Source organism: Sorex fumeus, unplaced genomic scaffold (genome assembly GCF_029834395.1).
Source record: "Sorex fumeus unplaced genomic scaffold, SorFum_2.1 ptg000099l, whole genome shotgun sequence".
NCBI lineage: Eukaryota > Metazoa > Chordata > Mammalia > Eulipotyphla > Soricidae > Sorex > Sorex fumeus.
Window position 1 is genome coordinate 8,873,292 of NW_026606156.1, and position 16,227 is coordinate 8,889,518.

General features: G+C 41.2%; 2 protein-coding genes across 3 annotated transcripts in view; both read left to right on the forward strand.

Annotated features, from left to right (window-relative positions):
* TRPC3 (transient receptor potential cation channel subfamily C member 3) overlaps positions 1-4,656 on the forward strand; it is a 60,348-nt gene extending 55,692 nt beyond the window's left edge. Inside the window, exons 13-14 of the mRNA XM_056134491.1 lie at positions 3,753-3,815; positions 4,614-4,656. Of these exons, the coding sequence (XP_055990466.1) occupies positions 3,753-3,772 (20 nt within the window). The 3' untranslated portion in view covers positions 3,773-3,815; positions 4,614-4,656. The remainder of the gene's footprint in view (positions 1-3,752; positions 3,816-4,613) is intronic.
* BBS7 (Bardet-Biedl syndrome 7) overlaps positions 1-16,227 on the forward strand; it is a 49,426-nt gene that overhangs the window by 1,049 nt on the left and 32,150 nt on the right. For both annotated transcript variants that reach the window (XM_056134493.1, XM_056134492.1), the window contains exons 2-7: positions 938-1,003; positions 3,753-3,815; positions 4,614-4,789; positions 6,870-7,056; positions 13,838-13,910; positions 14,788-14,904. In XM_056134493.1, coding sequence (XP_055990468.1) covers positions 938-1,003; positions 3,753-3,815; positions 4,614-4,789; positions 6,870-7,056; positions 13,838-13,910; positions 14,788-14,904 — 682 coding nt within the window. The remainder of the gene's footprint in view (positions 1-937; positions 1,004-3,752; positions 3,816-4,613; positions 4,790-6,869; positions 7,057-13,837; positions 13,911-14,787; positions 14,905-16,227) is intronic.

Sequence of the window (16,227 nt, forward strand, 5' to 3'; positions counted from 1 at the left end):
AGCCCCGTGTCGTGTGTGGGTCCGTGCGCCCTCAGCCCCGCGCCACGCGGGGATCCGTGCCCTCTCAGCCCCTTGTCATGCTGAGATCTGTGCCCCCTCAGCGGGATCCATGCCCCCTCAGCCCCGTGTCGTGCGTGGGTCCGTGCCCCCTCAGCCCCGCGCCACGCGGGGATCCGTGCCCCCTCAGCCTCTTGTCATGCTGAGATCTGTGCCCGCTCCGCCGCTTGTCATGCCGGGATCTGTCCCACAGCAGTCCTGTGTCATGTCAGAGTCTGTTCCCCCTCAGCCCTGTGTCATGCTGGGATCTGTCCCCTCTCAGTCCGGTCTCATCCCTGAATCTGTCCCCCCTCACTTCCGCACCATTCCTGTATCTGCCCTCCCTCAGCTCAGCTCCACACCATTCCTGGGTCTGTCCCCCCTACGCCGGCTGTTATTGCTGCATCTGTCCCACCTCAGCCTGGTGTCAGGCCTGGATCTGCCTCCCCTCAGCCCTGCACCATTCCTTTATGTGCCCTCCCTCAGTCCAGCACTGTCCCTGAGTCTGTCTCCCCTCAGCCCAGCACCATGCCTGGGGCCTGATTCAGCCCTGCACCCTTCAGTGTTCACCCACTCTGGCAACCCCCACTCCCAACTTCCAGCACTTTTCCCTTTTGGGCCATTCTTCACTTGTTGATGTTTCAAACAAACAGCTCTAGACGGATCAGAAGTGAGTGTGCCGAAGTACAGAACCAACTGTAGCAGGGCATTCTCTCCCACCCCTCTGTCGGCCCCTTCCTCTTCCAACAGCATCGCTAGGGGCACTGCCCTGTGAACGAGCCCACAACTTTCCTTCTCTTACCTCTTCTCGTGGGTTAGTTATGTCGTATATCAAGCCACCCTCTTGCTCGTCTCTTAGCAAAACTCTTCTGTGTTTCTTTTGGCTGGTGTGTTTTCTTAGGTGGGAGTGACATCTCCGAAGACTATGAAGCTGCTTCCTGCTTCTAGAAATAGCGGTACGCAAAAGGTACTCTAGAAATACTGATATTTCCACATCTTACCTTGGACAGAGGACAGGTTATATTCCATTGTTAGTAAACTGTTCTTGTATAACGTTAATTTGGGGTTAGAGAGATCCTGCCGGGGTCAAGACAGTTTTAAAATGTAGATCCTGGTTTTATCCCCGGCACCGCATAGGGTCAGTCCCAGCACAACCCTAGGCATGGCCCACCCATGTTAAAATGGAAATACATTCTGGACATTTGCTGCAGTAATCAGAGACGAGGAAATGCTCCTGTAGGTGATTTCATCATCCTGCCAACATCATAGAGTATATAATTAAACAGCTCTAGAGGCTGGTATTCCATCTTTTTGTGCTGGCAGTTGAAAACCAGTTAGTGGCAGTGACTTTTTCGCATATGGATGGGAAATGTGTATAGATGACTCTAGTCCTTGTGCAAGTGGTTGTATGCCATACTTGGACTTTATTGTGTACCCTGTTTGGGCCATGTACATAGGGTGTGGTGTTGACTGAAATATTGGAAATGTGACTGTACTTATTTATAATTAGTAAAACAGATTTGTTTAAAAAAAAACATACTTGTGGGTTTTTCTGCTATTTACTTTTGTATACCAGATTGTGTATTAGAAAAAAAGAGAAAGAGGCAGTATTGTAAAGAAAAATACTTTTTTAAAAAAACTACTTTTTGTTGTTGTTGTTGTTGTTGTTGTTGTTTTGGGGCCACTCCTGGCACTGCTCAGGGTTACCCCTGGATCTGCACTCAGCAATTACTCCTGGCAGTGCTTGAGGGACTGTATGGGATGTGAGGGATCGAACCCAGTTGGTCGGCAGAATGGAAGGAAAAGTTCCAGACCCATTGTACTATTGTTCTAGCCCATACAACTTCATATTAGAAATATTTTGATATCAAAATATCTCTAGTAACTCTTAAATATTAGAAATATTTTGTATTTTGATTTTAAAAGTTTTAACTATTGATTACTTTTATAAAAATATATACTTGAAAAGACATAGATTTTTTAAAAATTTTTTTATTGAAGTATATATGTTGCATCAAATATGAAGAGCCATGATTGTTTAGAAAAGATACGTAAATACCCCTTCCTATGTATCTGTGAGCTGGATTTTCTCCTACTTTAACTTAAAATGACAAACTGACTATGGAAGACAAGGGAATCCAGGTTACTTTGTTAATGGTAGAATTTTGATTCTGAAAAATGCAACACAATGGTACTAATTAGGCGGAGTGACAACACCCTTTCCTCCCTGGGGTGGCCCTGGAGCGATAGCACAGCGGGTAGGGCGTTCGCCTTACAAGTGGCCAACATGGCCGACCCGAGTTCGATTCCTCCGCCCCTCTTGGAGAGCCTGGCAAGCTACCGAGAGTATTCGATATGCCAGACACAGTAACAACAAAAGTCTCCAATGGAGACGTTACTGGGCCCGCTCGAGCAAATCGACGATCAACGGGAGGGCCTTTACTTTACTTTACTTTACTTTTATTGAAGTAACATTGGTTTATAATAAATATGTGTGTATATATATATGTTTCAGGTATAGAGCATCATACATGTGTACTTAAGGGTCAAAATTTAATAATTATTATTGCCTCATAATGACATTCTTTTTTAAATATTTTTATTAGTGAAACACCATGAGGTACAGTTGTAGACTTACAAATTTTTGTGCTTGGGTTTTGATTATACAGTGATCAAATACCCATTCCTCTACCAGTGCCCATTTTCCACCACCATGGATCCCAGTATCCCTCCCACCCCCTTGCCCCCCCCATCCCTCCTGCCTCTGTGGCAAGGCATTCCCTTTTGTTTTCTCTCTCCTTTTGGGTGTTGTGGTGTGCAAAAGAGGCATTGAGTGACAGTCATGTTTGGTCCATAGTCTAGTTTCAACATGCATCTCCCATCCTGGAAGGATCCTCCAAACACCCTTTATTTGGTGCTCCCTTCTCTATCTGGGCTGCCCTTCCCCCTAGAATGCCCGGCTGGCCTCTAAGCCACGGAGTAATCCTCTTGGTACTGATCTCTGCTATTCTTGGGTATTCATCTCCTATTTTGTTACTTTATGAATGACATTCTTTTATGAAAGTAGATTTTTTCCCCTTTACTCTCAACTGGAGTTGACAATTACAGTGACCATTTATATAAAGCATCATTGTTTTGATTTCTGCTGCCAAGACCAGCAGTTTTATCCACCACCACATCTATACCATCACTGCACATATCAGTATAGTGAAAAAAGAACATTCATGATTAAAAATAATATTATTTTGTTTTGACATTAGGGCCCAACCTCAGGATCTCATACATGCAAAGTATGCACTCTACATATAAGATTCTTGCACACACACACACACACACACACAACCAAAATTCATGACCCATTGATATTAGATCAGAGGTAATTGTGTTTTTGATCTGTATCATTTTCCTTTGTTTTTTTTTTTTTTTAGGCCATGCCTAATTGTACTCAAGGCTTACTCTTGGTTCTGTGCTCAAGGATCACTTCTGACAGTGCTCTAAGGACCATGTGTAATGCTGAGATCAGCCACATACAAGACAAGCACCTTTTCCACTACTATCTCTATAGCCCCATAATTATTAATTTCTATTATTTTCTGTCTTAGGTGTTCTGATCTCTACTTTGAAAATCCTAATTTATATTTTGAGAATCTTGTTTTTCCCATATCCAATTACTAGAACATAAATAGTCATCCTAGATTCTTATCAATCTGTTGCAGGTGGTTATTGGAGATCATGATGGGGTTATTATGTGCTTTGGCATGAAGAAAGGAGAAGCAGTAGTATGTATAGCTTTTTTTTTTAAAAGAAGGGGAAAGAGTTTTCTGAAAGAAAAAATACCACTTACTGAATCTCAGTTTAAAATGTTTTTAAACTACAAATTGAAGTTGTAGATGTGAGGGAAGTAGTCATGAATGATAAGGTTTCAGGAAACACACAAGTTGTTTGTTAGTTGTAAAACACTTTTGAAAGTCCAGGATGATATATTAGCCAATTTTTTATGTAATACAATACTTTTCCTCAAGCTTAAAAGTGCAAAAATACACACATTTGTTATTTCACAGTGTCTTTGTCTCAGGAGCCCAGGGTTCTAAGCCTGGCTTCTTAAACGGTGAGTCATGGCCCCATATGGGAACATGTAAGTGAACATGTAAGTAAGAAACATGAAAAATTTGGTCGCAGTAAAGGATTTCTTCTGAACATCAGTGGTTCAAAAGTTAAAAGTCAACTGCATAATGAATTTCAGATGTTTCTGGCAGCACTCACCTGTATAGCATTGTTCAGGTGAAAAGGAATTACAAATAAAAAAAAGTTTTAGAAGGTCTGTTTTATAACAGAATAACTTGGAAGTGCTATCACATTTATGTCTTTGCTGTTTAATGTAACATAAGCAAGAGGGTGGTTATTACATCATATTTACAGATCACACTTATAGTAGTAGTTAGTTAAGGTAGTTCTGACTTATAAGTGGTGAATCTGAGAGGTGAACTCTAAAAATTCATAGCATTTTTAAATGGTAAAACAAAATGCTCACAATAAATTTATGTACTTCTTTTTTTTTTCCTTAATGGTTTTTGCAGGCAGTGTTCAAGACTTTACCAGGGCAGAAGATAGCAAGACTGGAACTGGGAGGAGTTCTTAATACTCCTCAGGAGAAAATTTTTATTGCTGCAGGTTCTGAGATTAGAGGCTTCACAAAGAGAGGAAAGCAGTTTCTCTCTTTTGAAACAAACCTCACTGAAAGCATTAAAGCTATGTATGTTTGTTATTTTCTTATTTTTACATACCCATGTATAATATTTTCAGCTGATGTTGGACCATATCTTAAGTTTTCTGGGAAATTAAATTCACTTGTTAGAAATTAAATTTTACCTGGAATCAATATAAAATAGTTGAAATGTTTTCTTTTTGAGGAAAAGCTATAAAACCACTTGTAATTGCTCTAAAATCTTTTTGGTGAATAATTTTTCCCCTGGTAGTTTAGGAATAAACTCAGGCCCTTATATATGCAAGGCATAAGCATTACCATCAGACCATGTTACTAGCCTATAGTTACTTTTTTTAACTAGTTTGTTCAATTATGATTCCATGATTTTTGTGTAACAAAGAAGGGATATGTGGGATTGAGAAGAGTCCAAAATGTAGGTTTCTGTATCTTTGCAGTCTATGGTAGTTCTGGCTTTGAGGTAGTACATCTTGTTAAAAGTCTCTAAAGATTGGTGACATAATATCAGATGAATTAGGTAAACTATAATTGAAAACTAGCTCTCTTTAATAGCTTCTAATCTGTAATAGTTTGTAATTAAATTTTAAGGTTTTAAATTTCAGGGCCTGGGAAGGGCTTTAACGTTCTTCTCATCCTTCCATCCCATAATTGTTTCTCAGACCTCTTAATGAGTCCCTTGTAAACTTAACTCAATAGAACAGTAAATTCCTTGTCCTATTTCAGATCTACAGAATCAGAATAATAAAAGTGAATTAAAATAAAAACTTACTCATTTGAACTTCATGTAGCCAAGTTTTACAAATAAATAGACCTTAATGTGAACTAATCATTCCAGAATTTTGTGGCATGTAAAAGAGTCCTGTGTAGTTCTCTGCAATGCACAACATAGTTGATGTCTGTGTGGTGGAAACTTTGGCTTGATGAGATTATGTATGAAATAAACTGCAGCAGGTAGAAGTCATTTTAGTGGTGAGACCAGAGTATGATCTTTTAGGTGCCAGGAATTGACTCGGTGGTAGAGCACGTGCCTTGCATGTGTGAGACCTTGACTTCTATCCCAGCACTGCATGATCCCAAATACTGAACTGGGAGTAGCTTTTGAGCACCACTCAGTGTTGCCCCCAAACTATAGTAACAATAATATAAAATTTTGAAATTCTTTTGTAGGTAGACTTGGTCATTGATAATTGTAAATTATTTTAAAGAATTTTTTAAAATAAAAGTAATCAGTTTCACTTTCTGAAAGGTTTAAGGACATTAGTGTGAAGAAGATAAGAGTTTCCCAACCAATTGTCTCTTTTAGTGGTCAGCTCACCCAATGGTGCTGGAAGACCAGGCAGTACCGCAATGGAACTTGCATGCAATTCAGTTGCTTCAGTCCTTTAAGCCACCCCCTGACCCTGAGTCAATAGTGCCTTTGGCTAGTTTCTAAAATATTTTTATTGAAATAACAAGTGTTATGGAAAGGCTCTTTAACCAGTCTTGAATGTGTGTGTGTGTGTGTGTGTGTGTGTGTGTGTGTGTGTGTGTGTGATTTTAGGCACTGAACCCATAACCTCAAACAGGACATTCACTCTACCACTGAGTCAAGTCTCCAGATATTTTAATAAGTTTTTAGTATATGTTTTCTGAATCTCCACATTAGTAAGTGTGCATAGGAAGGCGGTATATAACTTGAAAACATTGCTTAAGGGAACTGGTAACTTAGAAGTTGGTTACTACTAACTTTCTATTCCTATTTATGTTTTCATTTATCCCCATTCTTAGCAACAATAGTGGTTTTCAGGTAGCACTTAGGAAAATAAAATTAAATAGGCTTCAAAAGGAATTTCATGAGGTTAAATACAATGATATTAAGAAGACTGCTGAAATCATACCTAGAGCTGACAAAGCAAGGCAGATCTTTTAAAAGAGAAAATCAGGATATAAAATGATGCTCTTTAGAAAATAATTGTTAAAGATAGACCAACCCAGAAAACCCTATGTATGTCTGATAAAATGATAGTAACTTTATAAAGAAACCATCTTCATTTCTGCAAAAAAAAAAAAACCTCATTTCCTATTATTTTTAAAAATACGGATTTTTAAATTATTATTTTGATGTTCTCAGGCACATATGTGGCTCAGATCTCTTTCTCAGTGCAAGTTACATCTATAACCATTATTGTGACTGCAAAGACCAGCATTACTATCTTTCTGGGGACAAAATCAACGATGTCATCTGCCTTCCAGTGGAAAGATTACTTCGTATTACACCAGTGCTGGCTTGCCAGGATAGAGTGCTCAGAGTTTTACAGGTGATGTTATCTGTGTTTTTCTACTATTTATAAATTAAATAAATATCAGTAAACAACATATAGTTGAGGTAAATTGCTTTAGTGATTAATATTACTTTAGATAGTAGTATTTTTTACAAAAAACTGGAAATTTTAAAAGAATATTTTAATTGATACTACACTTGATCTGCTGGAGCGATAGCACAGCGGGTAGGGCGTTTGCCTTGCACGCAGCCAACATGGCCGGCCCGAGTTCGATTCCTCCGCCCCTCTCGGAGAGCCTGGCAAGCTACCGAAAGTATCTCGCCTGCACAGCAAAGCCTGGCAAGCTCCCCGTGACATATTCAGTATGCCAAACACAGTCTCACAATGTTACTTGGCCCGCTCGAGCAAATCAATGAACAACGGGAGGACAGTGATACAGTGATACAGTGATTTTAATTGATAACTTTTTCAGGCAGTTTGAGATTTTGGGTTTTAGAAAAGCATATAGATGAAAAAGAATCATACCCTTCGCTCGCACACACACACACACACACACACACACACACACACACACACACACCATGCATGATTTTAAGCTAGTAGAATCAGAGTGAAGAACTTTTTCTACAGAGAACCCTTCTAAGATCTTCTTTCCTCCCCTTCCCCATCCCTCTCATAAAATAAAAGTAAAGAAGGCATGGGAACAGGGAAAGGGGGTCAGGCTTTAACAAGAATAGTTAAAATGAAGATTATATCATTTTAATTTATCCATGTTTATGATAGTAGAAAGTATTTGGTGAATTATGTGAGCAACGGAGGGGAAAATAATTTTACTATCTTAATATTTCTCTTATTCTCTGCTGCCTGCATCACAACCTGAAATGTATACCCCCCTCTCCTTTAACCCATCCTCTTTCCTTGACTTTCCTTACATTTTTCTAAATAAAACTATTTTACATCCCCTCCCACCACCCTCCCCCAGAAAAACAAACCCAACTATGAGGGCTGGGGAGATGACTCAAGATGCAAGCAGGAGGCCCTGGTTTGATCTCTAGCACCACATGGTCCACAGCAGTAATGCTAGGAACAATCCCCAAGAACCGTGGGTATCATCCAAAAGAAAAAGAAAATTCCTGTTGCCAGGTTGGGCTAGGGCACAGGCTTTGGGTGCAAGGACCCCAGGTTTGGTCCCCTGGGCATGGCGACTCAGAATATGGGAGTTGGGAGTAACCTTCTCAGAAGTGGCCCCAAAACTAAAAAGAATCCCCAAAACTGTTATGCTGTAACAACTGCTTCAGATTATTTTAGTAAAAATAGTTACTGCATGTCTATAAAATATATATATGTTCATAAGAATATACATATCTCAGGCCTGAGTAATAGTACAGCAGGTTGGTGGCTAACCTTACCTCCCATTGACCCAGATTTGATCCCTGACACAACATAGGATCCCCAAATCCCATACACAATGCTCATTATAAGCCCTGAGCATTGCTGGGTGTGGCCCCCAGACAAAATATATATAAATATATTTACCCCCACAAAATAGGCTTAAGTATAAACATGTATCAGTTGAATTTGCTCAATGAGAAGCTTTGGCTGATAGTAGCGCTGTGGAACAAAGTTCATTCATAACCCCCACGTGGTATCTCACACTGTAATCTCAGGACTCAGTGGTCATTTCCTGGCATCAGCTTCTTTAGATTAGATTTTATAGATTGAAAAGGATTACACCCCCTCCTTGTAGAAGGGAAAGCGCTAATATATTTTTCCCTAGGGGAATTGAATGATCAAGATTCATTTTAGAGGCAAAAGTGATTTCTCTTCTAGCCTGTCCTCTCAAATATGAATTGCTTGAATAAAACTTTTTTTAACTTGTTTTTTAGTTTTGAGATCACACATGACAGTGTTCATGGTACTCCCAGCTCAGTGCTCATGGGTCACTTCTGGAGATTATACAGGATATGAAGGGAAAAGGTGTGGTGCTGGGGATTGAAACTGGGCCTCCTGCATGCAAAGCATGTCAGCCCACTGAGCTATCTCTCTGACCCCAGAATAAACCTTTAAACAGGAGCTGGTTACCATACAAGTAGAAACATGGCTGATGCTAAGATGCTTTGTAGTTTAATAAGAAGAAATCCACATGCTTATTGCAAAAAGAAAAAAGAATCACTGAGGATTTATGGACAGTCAAAAGTTGAAATCTTTCCTCTGCCCTCCCTCTTCTTCCCTACTTCTCACCTGCTTTATAGCCTATAATTTGTTTCAGTAATAGCCAGTTTCTCCAGTGTCGAAAAAAACATGGTGAGATTCGTGCCTTCTTGTCTCGGTCAGACCAATGATGTCGTACTTGATCATTCGCGCTTGTACCATCAGGTCCTCGACGGATGCATCTGACGCTAGCATACGTGCATTGAAAGTACAGACGATCATTTTTGTCTTCCTTCGTTGTGGCAGCCTAGTTCGGCCTTGAGATTTTCTCGGCCTCTCCTTTCTCATCCTTCTCAGTTCTGCCATGTCGGTGAAGCCTTCAGGATCAGGTGAATGAGACCAGTTGTAGTTACTGATTTTGGCATATCGAATACACAACGGAGAAGAATTGTTCCTCGGAACATGCGATAAAAGAGGTGTCGGAGGCGTTGGTGTCCTTGTCAACACAAACTTGGCCAAGAGCATTGATTCATTCGAATGCCTAACAACCCGAATCGGATGTTTACATTTGAATAGATGTGGCTCACTGCCTGCAGTTTCTATCTTCGTTGTCTACACACCAACATCTCATTATGATGAAAGAGAAATCGAGAAGTTATACATGGAGCTGGAGAAGTTCTATAAAGAAGACCACACCTTCTACAAGATCATTGTGGTTGATTTTAATGCCAAGATAGGACCGAGAAGATCAGCTGAAGAACTTCACATCGGGACCCATGGCCTAGAATGGAACGAACAGGGTGAGAGACTGTCTGAGTTCATCATGTCGACCAAGACCATTCATGGTAACTCACAGTTCCAGAAGGCAGAATCTAACCACTGGACATGGGAGTCTCCCAGTGGACGATTCCACAACGAAATAGACCACATCATATTCAATCGACGGTTTTGCCTGACTGATGTCGCTGTTGTCCCAAAATTTTGAATGGGATCGGACCACCGTCTCCTTCGTGCAAAATTCTACTTCACAGAGCGGGGAGAAAGGGCTGCAAAGTTCAAAAAGAGAACTCCCAGAACGACCACCAACTGGGAACTCTTTGGCACTATTGCGGCAACATGGGAAGATGCCATTGTTGACAACACTGACGAGGAATACGATCGACTGGTTCAGCACCTACATGAATGTGCGAGGAATGCCAAGAGAGAGATAGCCACAAAAAAATGCCTGTCTTCGAAAACTCTTGAGCTAATTCGCCAGCGTGGTTTGGCGCATGCCTCAGGCAACCGCAAGCTAACGTCCGAGCTCGCAAAGCAGTGTAGAGATGCGATCAAGGAAGACCTCAAAGAGAGAAGAGCAGAAGTACTGGTAGATGCGGCAGAAGCCGGGAAAAGTATTCGTAACGCCCGCCTGTCCGCCAACTATAAGACCAAGATGACTGCCCTCCGACGTCCTGATGGATCCATCACATCCTCCAGAACGGCAATGGAGAAGATTATCCATGACTTCTACTCAAATCTCTTCGATAGCCATGTCCACTTGCCGACATACCAAATTCCACAGGATGGATATGTCGTTCCCAACGTTCTCCCTTCCGAAATCCGACATGCCATTTCGTCGGTAAAGAAACAAACAGCACCCGGCCCAGACAAGGTCAGACCTGAACACCTGAAGAACCTACCGTCAGTACTCATCAATACACTGGCTCGGCTCTTCACACGCTACCTGTCTGAATGCAAGGTTCCGTCCCAATGGAAAACCAGCAGGACCGTACTACTCTTCAAGAAGGGAGACATCCATGACATTGGCAACTATCGCCCGATCTGCCTATTGTCTGTCATCTACAAGTTGTTCACTCAAGTCATCCTAAATAGGATTGGCAGAACACTAGATGAAGGACAACCATGCGAGCAAGCCAGGTTCCGCAAAGGATTCAGCACCATCGACCATATCCACGCGATAACCAAGCTCATTGAGGTTTCTCGGGAGTTCAAGATGCCGCTCTGTTTAACGTTCATTGATTTAAAGAAGGCCTTTGATTCTGTTGAGACGGAAGCGGTCATTGAAGCCCTAGCCAATCAGGGCATTCAAGCCCAATACATCAAGATCCTCCGTGAGCCGTATTGCGGATTTACTACCAGGATCTCACCATTCTACAAAGAAGTGATCGTTGATGTCAAGAGAGGGGTTCGGCAGGGTGATACCATTTCACCGAAACTCTTCAGTGCCACCCTCGAGAACATCATGCGACGACTGGAATGGGAAGGAATGGGAGTGAAGATAGATGGTCGGCAACTACACCACCTCTGCTTTGCTGATGACATTGTTTTAATAACACCAAACATCAGCCAAGTGGCACAAATGCTGGCCGACTTTGACCGTGAGTGTGGAAAGGTAGGACTACAGCTGAATCTTACGAAGACAATGTTTATGAGAAACAGCCTCATTCCTGATGCCCCATTCGCTCTCAACGGAACGACCATCTCCAAATGCAACAGCTATGTGTACCTAGGTCGAGAAATCAACATGACAAATGACCTGGCACCTGAGCTGCGCAGGAGGAAGAGAGCGGCTTGGAACGCCTTCAAGAACATCGAAGAAATAGCTAAGAGGATGAAGAACCTCCGTCTCCAGGCACATCTCTTTGATTCCACTGTTCTTCCTGCATTAACATATGCCTCAGAGACCTGGGTACTGCGCAAACAGGATGAGAACGCTATTCAGGTCTCCCAAAGAAGAATAGAAAGAGCTCTGCTTGGAATATCACGTTTCACTCAAATGAGATAAAGAATCCAGAGTTCCGACATCCGTCGACGATCAAGAATCAGGGACGCTGTCTCATTTGCCAAGTGTCAAAAATCAGATGGACTGGTAACGTAATGAGATTTAAAGATGACTGCTGGACTAGAGCTGTTACTGACTGGATTCCACGGGATGTCAAAAGACCGCGTGGCCGCCCACCTACCAGATGGTCAGACTTCTTTGTCAAGATCATGAACGATCGGTTTGAGGCTCTTCATGTTCCCAGAGCGAACAGATGCCATTGGGCTACACTAGCACGCGACAGGGACAAATGGAGACGTTACTGGCACCTGCTCGAGCAAATCGACGACTAACGGGAAGTTAAGTGATTAAGTGATTAATAGCCAGTTTTAACTTGTGTTTTTGTGGATGTATGTAGATAACATAATTTTGAATATTTTAAATCATAATAAAACATGGGCTGGAGCAATAGCACAGCGGGTAGGGCCTTGCATGTGGCTGACCTGGGTTCGATTCCCAGCATCCCATATGGTCCCCTGAGCACTGCCAGGGGTAATTCCTGAGTGCAGAGCTGGGAGTGACCCCTGTGCATCGCCAGGTGTGACCCAAAAAGCAAAATTAAAAAAAATAAAACATGGTGCTTTATATAGACTTTATATATATAAACATTTTTAACAAATAATATACTACAATATTGCAATTTTTTCAACAGTTGTATATTTTCTATGTGTTAGTACTTCTGACTTATTCTTTAACACATTCACAAAAACTGTGCACTAAATCACAGGATTTACATGCAGAAAAATTGAAAAAAGGTAAATAAAATAAAATAATTATTTAAATTTTAAAATATTTTAAAAATAAAATAAAAACTTGTTCTTACCTAAACAATTCTACCTTTCACTGGAGTTTAGGAAGTATCCAAAGCCAAGGTCAAAATTTTCCTTAGAAAATAATTATGGGTTTGTTCAAACATTTAAATGTGCTCTAGAACACCGTAAGTTAGAGCAGAAAATACAGCTTTTATTTTAAAAATGTTAATAGAGGCATTTTCAGCAGTGCTCAGGAGCTTAGAGAGCTCAGATGAACTCAGAACCTCACACATGATCAGCACATGCTCTTATCACTTGCCCCACAACCTCAGCCCCTTTTTGAAAATTTTGATAGGAAATTTAGTAGTATCAAATTTTCATGCAAAATATATTAATTTAAGTATTGAAAATGGAGAATATTACAAATCTCTCCTTAGTTTTTACATTTTAGATATGATTTACTCGAGTGGGCCCAGTAATGTCTCCATTGGAGACTTTGTTGTTACTGTGTCTGGCATATCGAATACATCGCAGGGAGCTTGCCAGGCTCTGACATGCGGGCGAGATACTCTCGGTAGCTTGCCGGGCTCTCCGAGAGGGGCGGAGGAATCGAACTTGAATCGGCCATGCTGGCTGCGTGCATGGCAAACGCCCTACTGCTGTGCTATGTTTTTCTTAATTTTAAATTCTTGAATGTAGCACTGTAGTACTCTCCTCCCATTGTTCATCGATTTGCTCGAGTGCCACCAGTAATGTCTCCATGTGAGACTTGTTGTTACTGTTTTTGGCATATCAAATACATCACAAGTAGTTTGCCAGGCTTTGCCATGCGGGCGGGATACTCTCGGTATCTTGAGATACGGGCTCTTCGAGAGGGACAGAGGAATCGAACCCGGGTCGGCTGTGTGCAAGGCAAATGCCCTACCCACTGTGCTATTGCTCCAGCCCAAAGTTCTTGAATACATAATTATTACTACAAGTTAATGAATATTTAACCTAATTCTTTTCATTTTTTTATTTATATGAATATTAGTATTTATGAATCTTTATAGTACTACATTGTTCAACCTTTAAAATACTTGTTCTCCTTTAGGGATCTGATGTGACATATGAAGTTGAAGTTCCAGGTCCACCGACTGTCTTAGCACTACACAATGGGAATGGCGGTAAAACAGGATTTCATTTTTCACAGATAAGGGACCCGTTATGTTACTTAGGCCCAGTGCATTCAGGTTTTTAATCATTAACTATGTGATGAAAGATAGTAAGTAAAAATCAGAAACTGTGGAAGAATCTGACCTAGAATTGAGACACTTGACTTCCAATAACTTGGCAGTAACTGATATTGAGCTTTTGAACTGCAATTTTCATTTTCCTCATCTTAATACTAATTAATGGGAAAGGCCCTTATTTCTTATGATTGTAAAATTTTGTGACTATACTGCTCTCCTCGCTAGAGTTTTCCATCTTTAAGCATGTTTTTGTTGTTGCTGCTAGGGTGCTTGAGGTCCCCACAGTGTCAATGATTGATCCCAGGGCCTTGCATACAAAGGCAGGTGCCACATTCTTAGCCCATTTCTTTTCTATTTTTTGGTTTTTGTTAGTTTGGTTTGGTTTTGGGGCTACACCTGGTGATGCTCAGTGGTTACTCCTGGCTCTGTGCTCAGAAATCACTCCTGACAATACACAGAGGATCATATTGGATGCCAGGGATCAAACCCGGGTCAGCCATGTGTAAGGCAAGCACCCTACCTGCTGTACTATCTCTCCGGCACCTGTTCGGGTTGTTTTGTGGCCACACCTGGCTGTTCTCAGAGCTAACTCCTGACTCTGCACTCGGGGGCCACTCCTGGCAAGGCTTGGGGATCAGGTGGAGTACTAGGGGTTGAGCCTAAAATAAGCAAATCACCCTACCCACTACACTCTCTCTAGCCCACTTTTTATTGTTAAGTGAGACTTTTGCATGTAGAACATACATGTGGAAAGTACTTGATTTTAAAGATACGTTGTGAGTTGTGGAATGGTTGTTGATTTTAACTATAGGTGACTCTGGAGAAGACCTTTTGTTTGGAACATCGGATGGGAAACTTGGACTAATTCAGATTACGGCATCCAAACCAGTACACAAGTGGGAAATTCAAAATGAGAAAAAGAGGGGAGGTATGTTGTTCATGTACTTTATCTTTTAAAATTTCGGTGGTTATCTTGGGGCCAAGTAATAATACAGTGGGTAGGGCATTTCCCTTGCATGTAACCCACCTGGATTTGATCCCTGGCAACCCACCTCGGTTCGATCACTGGCGCAGCATATGATCCTCTGAGCCCACAGGAGTGATCCTTGAGCACAGAGCACGGCCAGGTATGCGTCCCCCCCCCCCAAAGAAAAACAAACAAATGAAAAAAACAACAAAAATAAAATACCTTATATAGTTCATTTTATTTTATGTAGTAGTTGATAAAGGTACCTCAGATTTATTTAGCTAGTCTGTTATTTTCTTAATGACATTTTCTTAAACCTAGTTTTTTAAGGTAAAAAATGATATTAAGTTTGTAATAGGCTAATGCCTTTCTATAGTTTCATTTTATGCTAAAATTATTTTGTTTGATGTGGAGAATGAACTGGGATCTGGGTTCTAGGTATGAGTTAAGTAAGAATTGCAGCTGGTGAGGTAATATTCCTCTTTTGAAATAAATGGGAACTGAAGGGCCAGAGCAGTAGTATAGTGGGTAAGGTGCTTACCTTGCACACAACTGACCTGGAGTTTGATCCCCAGCATACTATGTGGTCCCCTGAGCCCAGCAGGAGTGATCCTCGAGCACAGAGTGGGAATAAGCCATAGAATTGCCAGGTGGGGCCCCAAAACAAAACTAACACACACACACTCTCTCTCTCTCTCTCTCTCTCTCTCTCTATATATATATATATATATGTATGTATATGTATATATGTGTGTATGTATATACGTGTATACATATACATAGATATAGATATATGAAAGAGGGAGAGAGGGAGAGATTTGGGGCCTGGAAATATCTGAGATGTAGCTCAGTTTCTTTTTCCTTTTTCTCTTGAGTTTTTGGGTCATGCCAGGTGGTGTGGTTTACTCCTGTCTCTACACTCAACACTGTTAGGGCTCAGGGGACCATATAGGATATGCCAGGGACAGAACCCTGGTCAGTGTGGGCAAAGCAAGTGTTCTTCTTACTAGCTGTGTTATCAATCTGACCCAGATGCAGTTCAGTTCTTAAGAGACATTGCTAAGAGACCTGGATGTGAGAGTTAGGGGCCCTGGGAAAGTTCAGAAATAGAAATGTGATAGAGAGACTTGGAAAAGAAGATAGATGAAAAAAGAGGATAGCTGATATGTTCAAAGTCTTCATTAGTGTTTTTCCCTATTCAGATTTGATATATAGCACTGTAGCACTGTCCTCCCATTGTTCATCGATTTGCAAGCGGGCACCAGTAGCGTCTCCTTTGTGAGA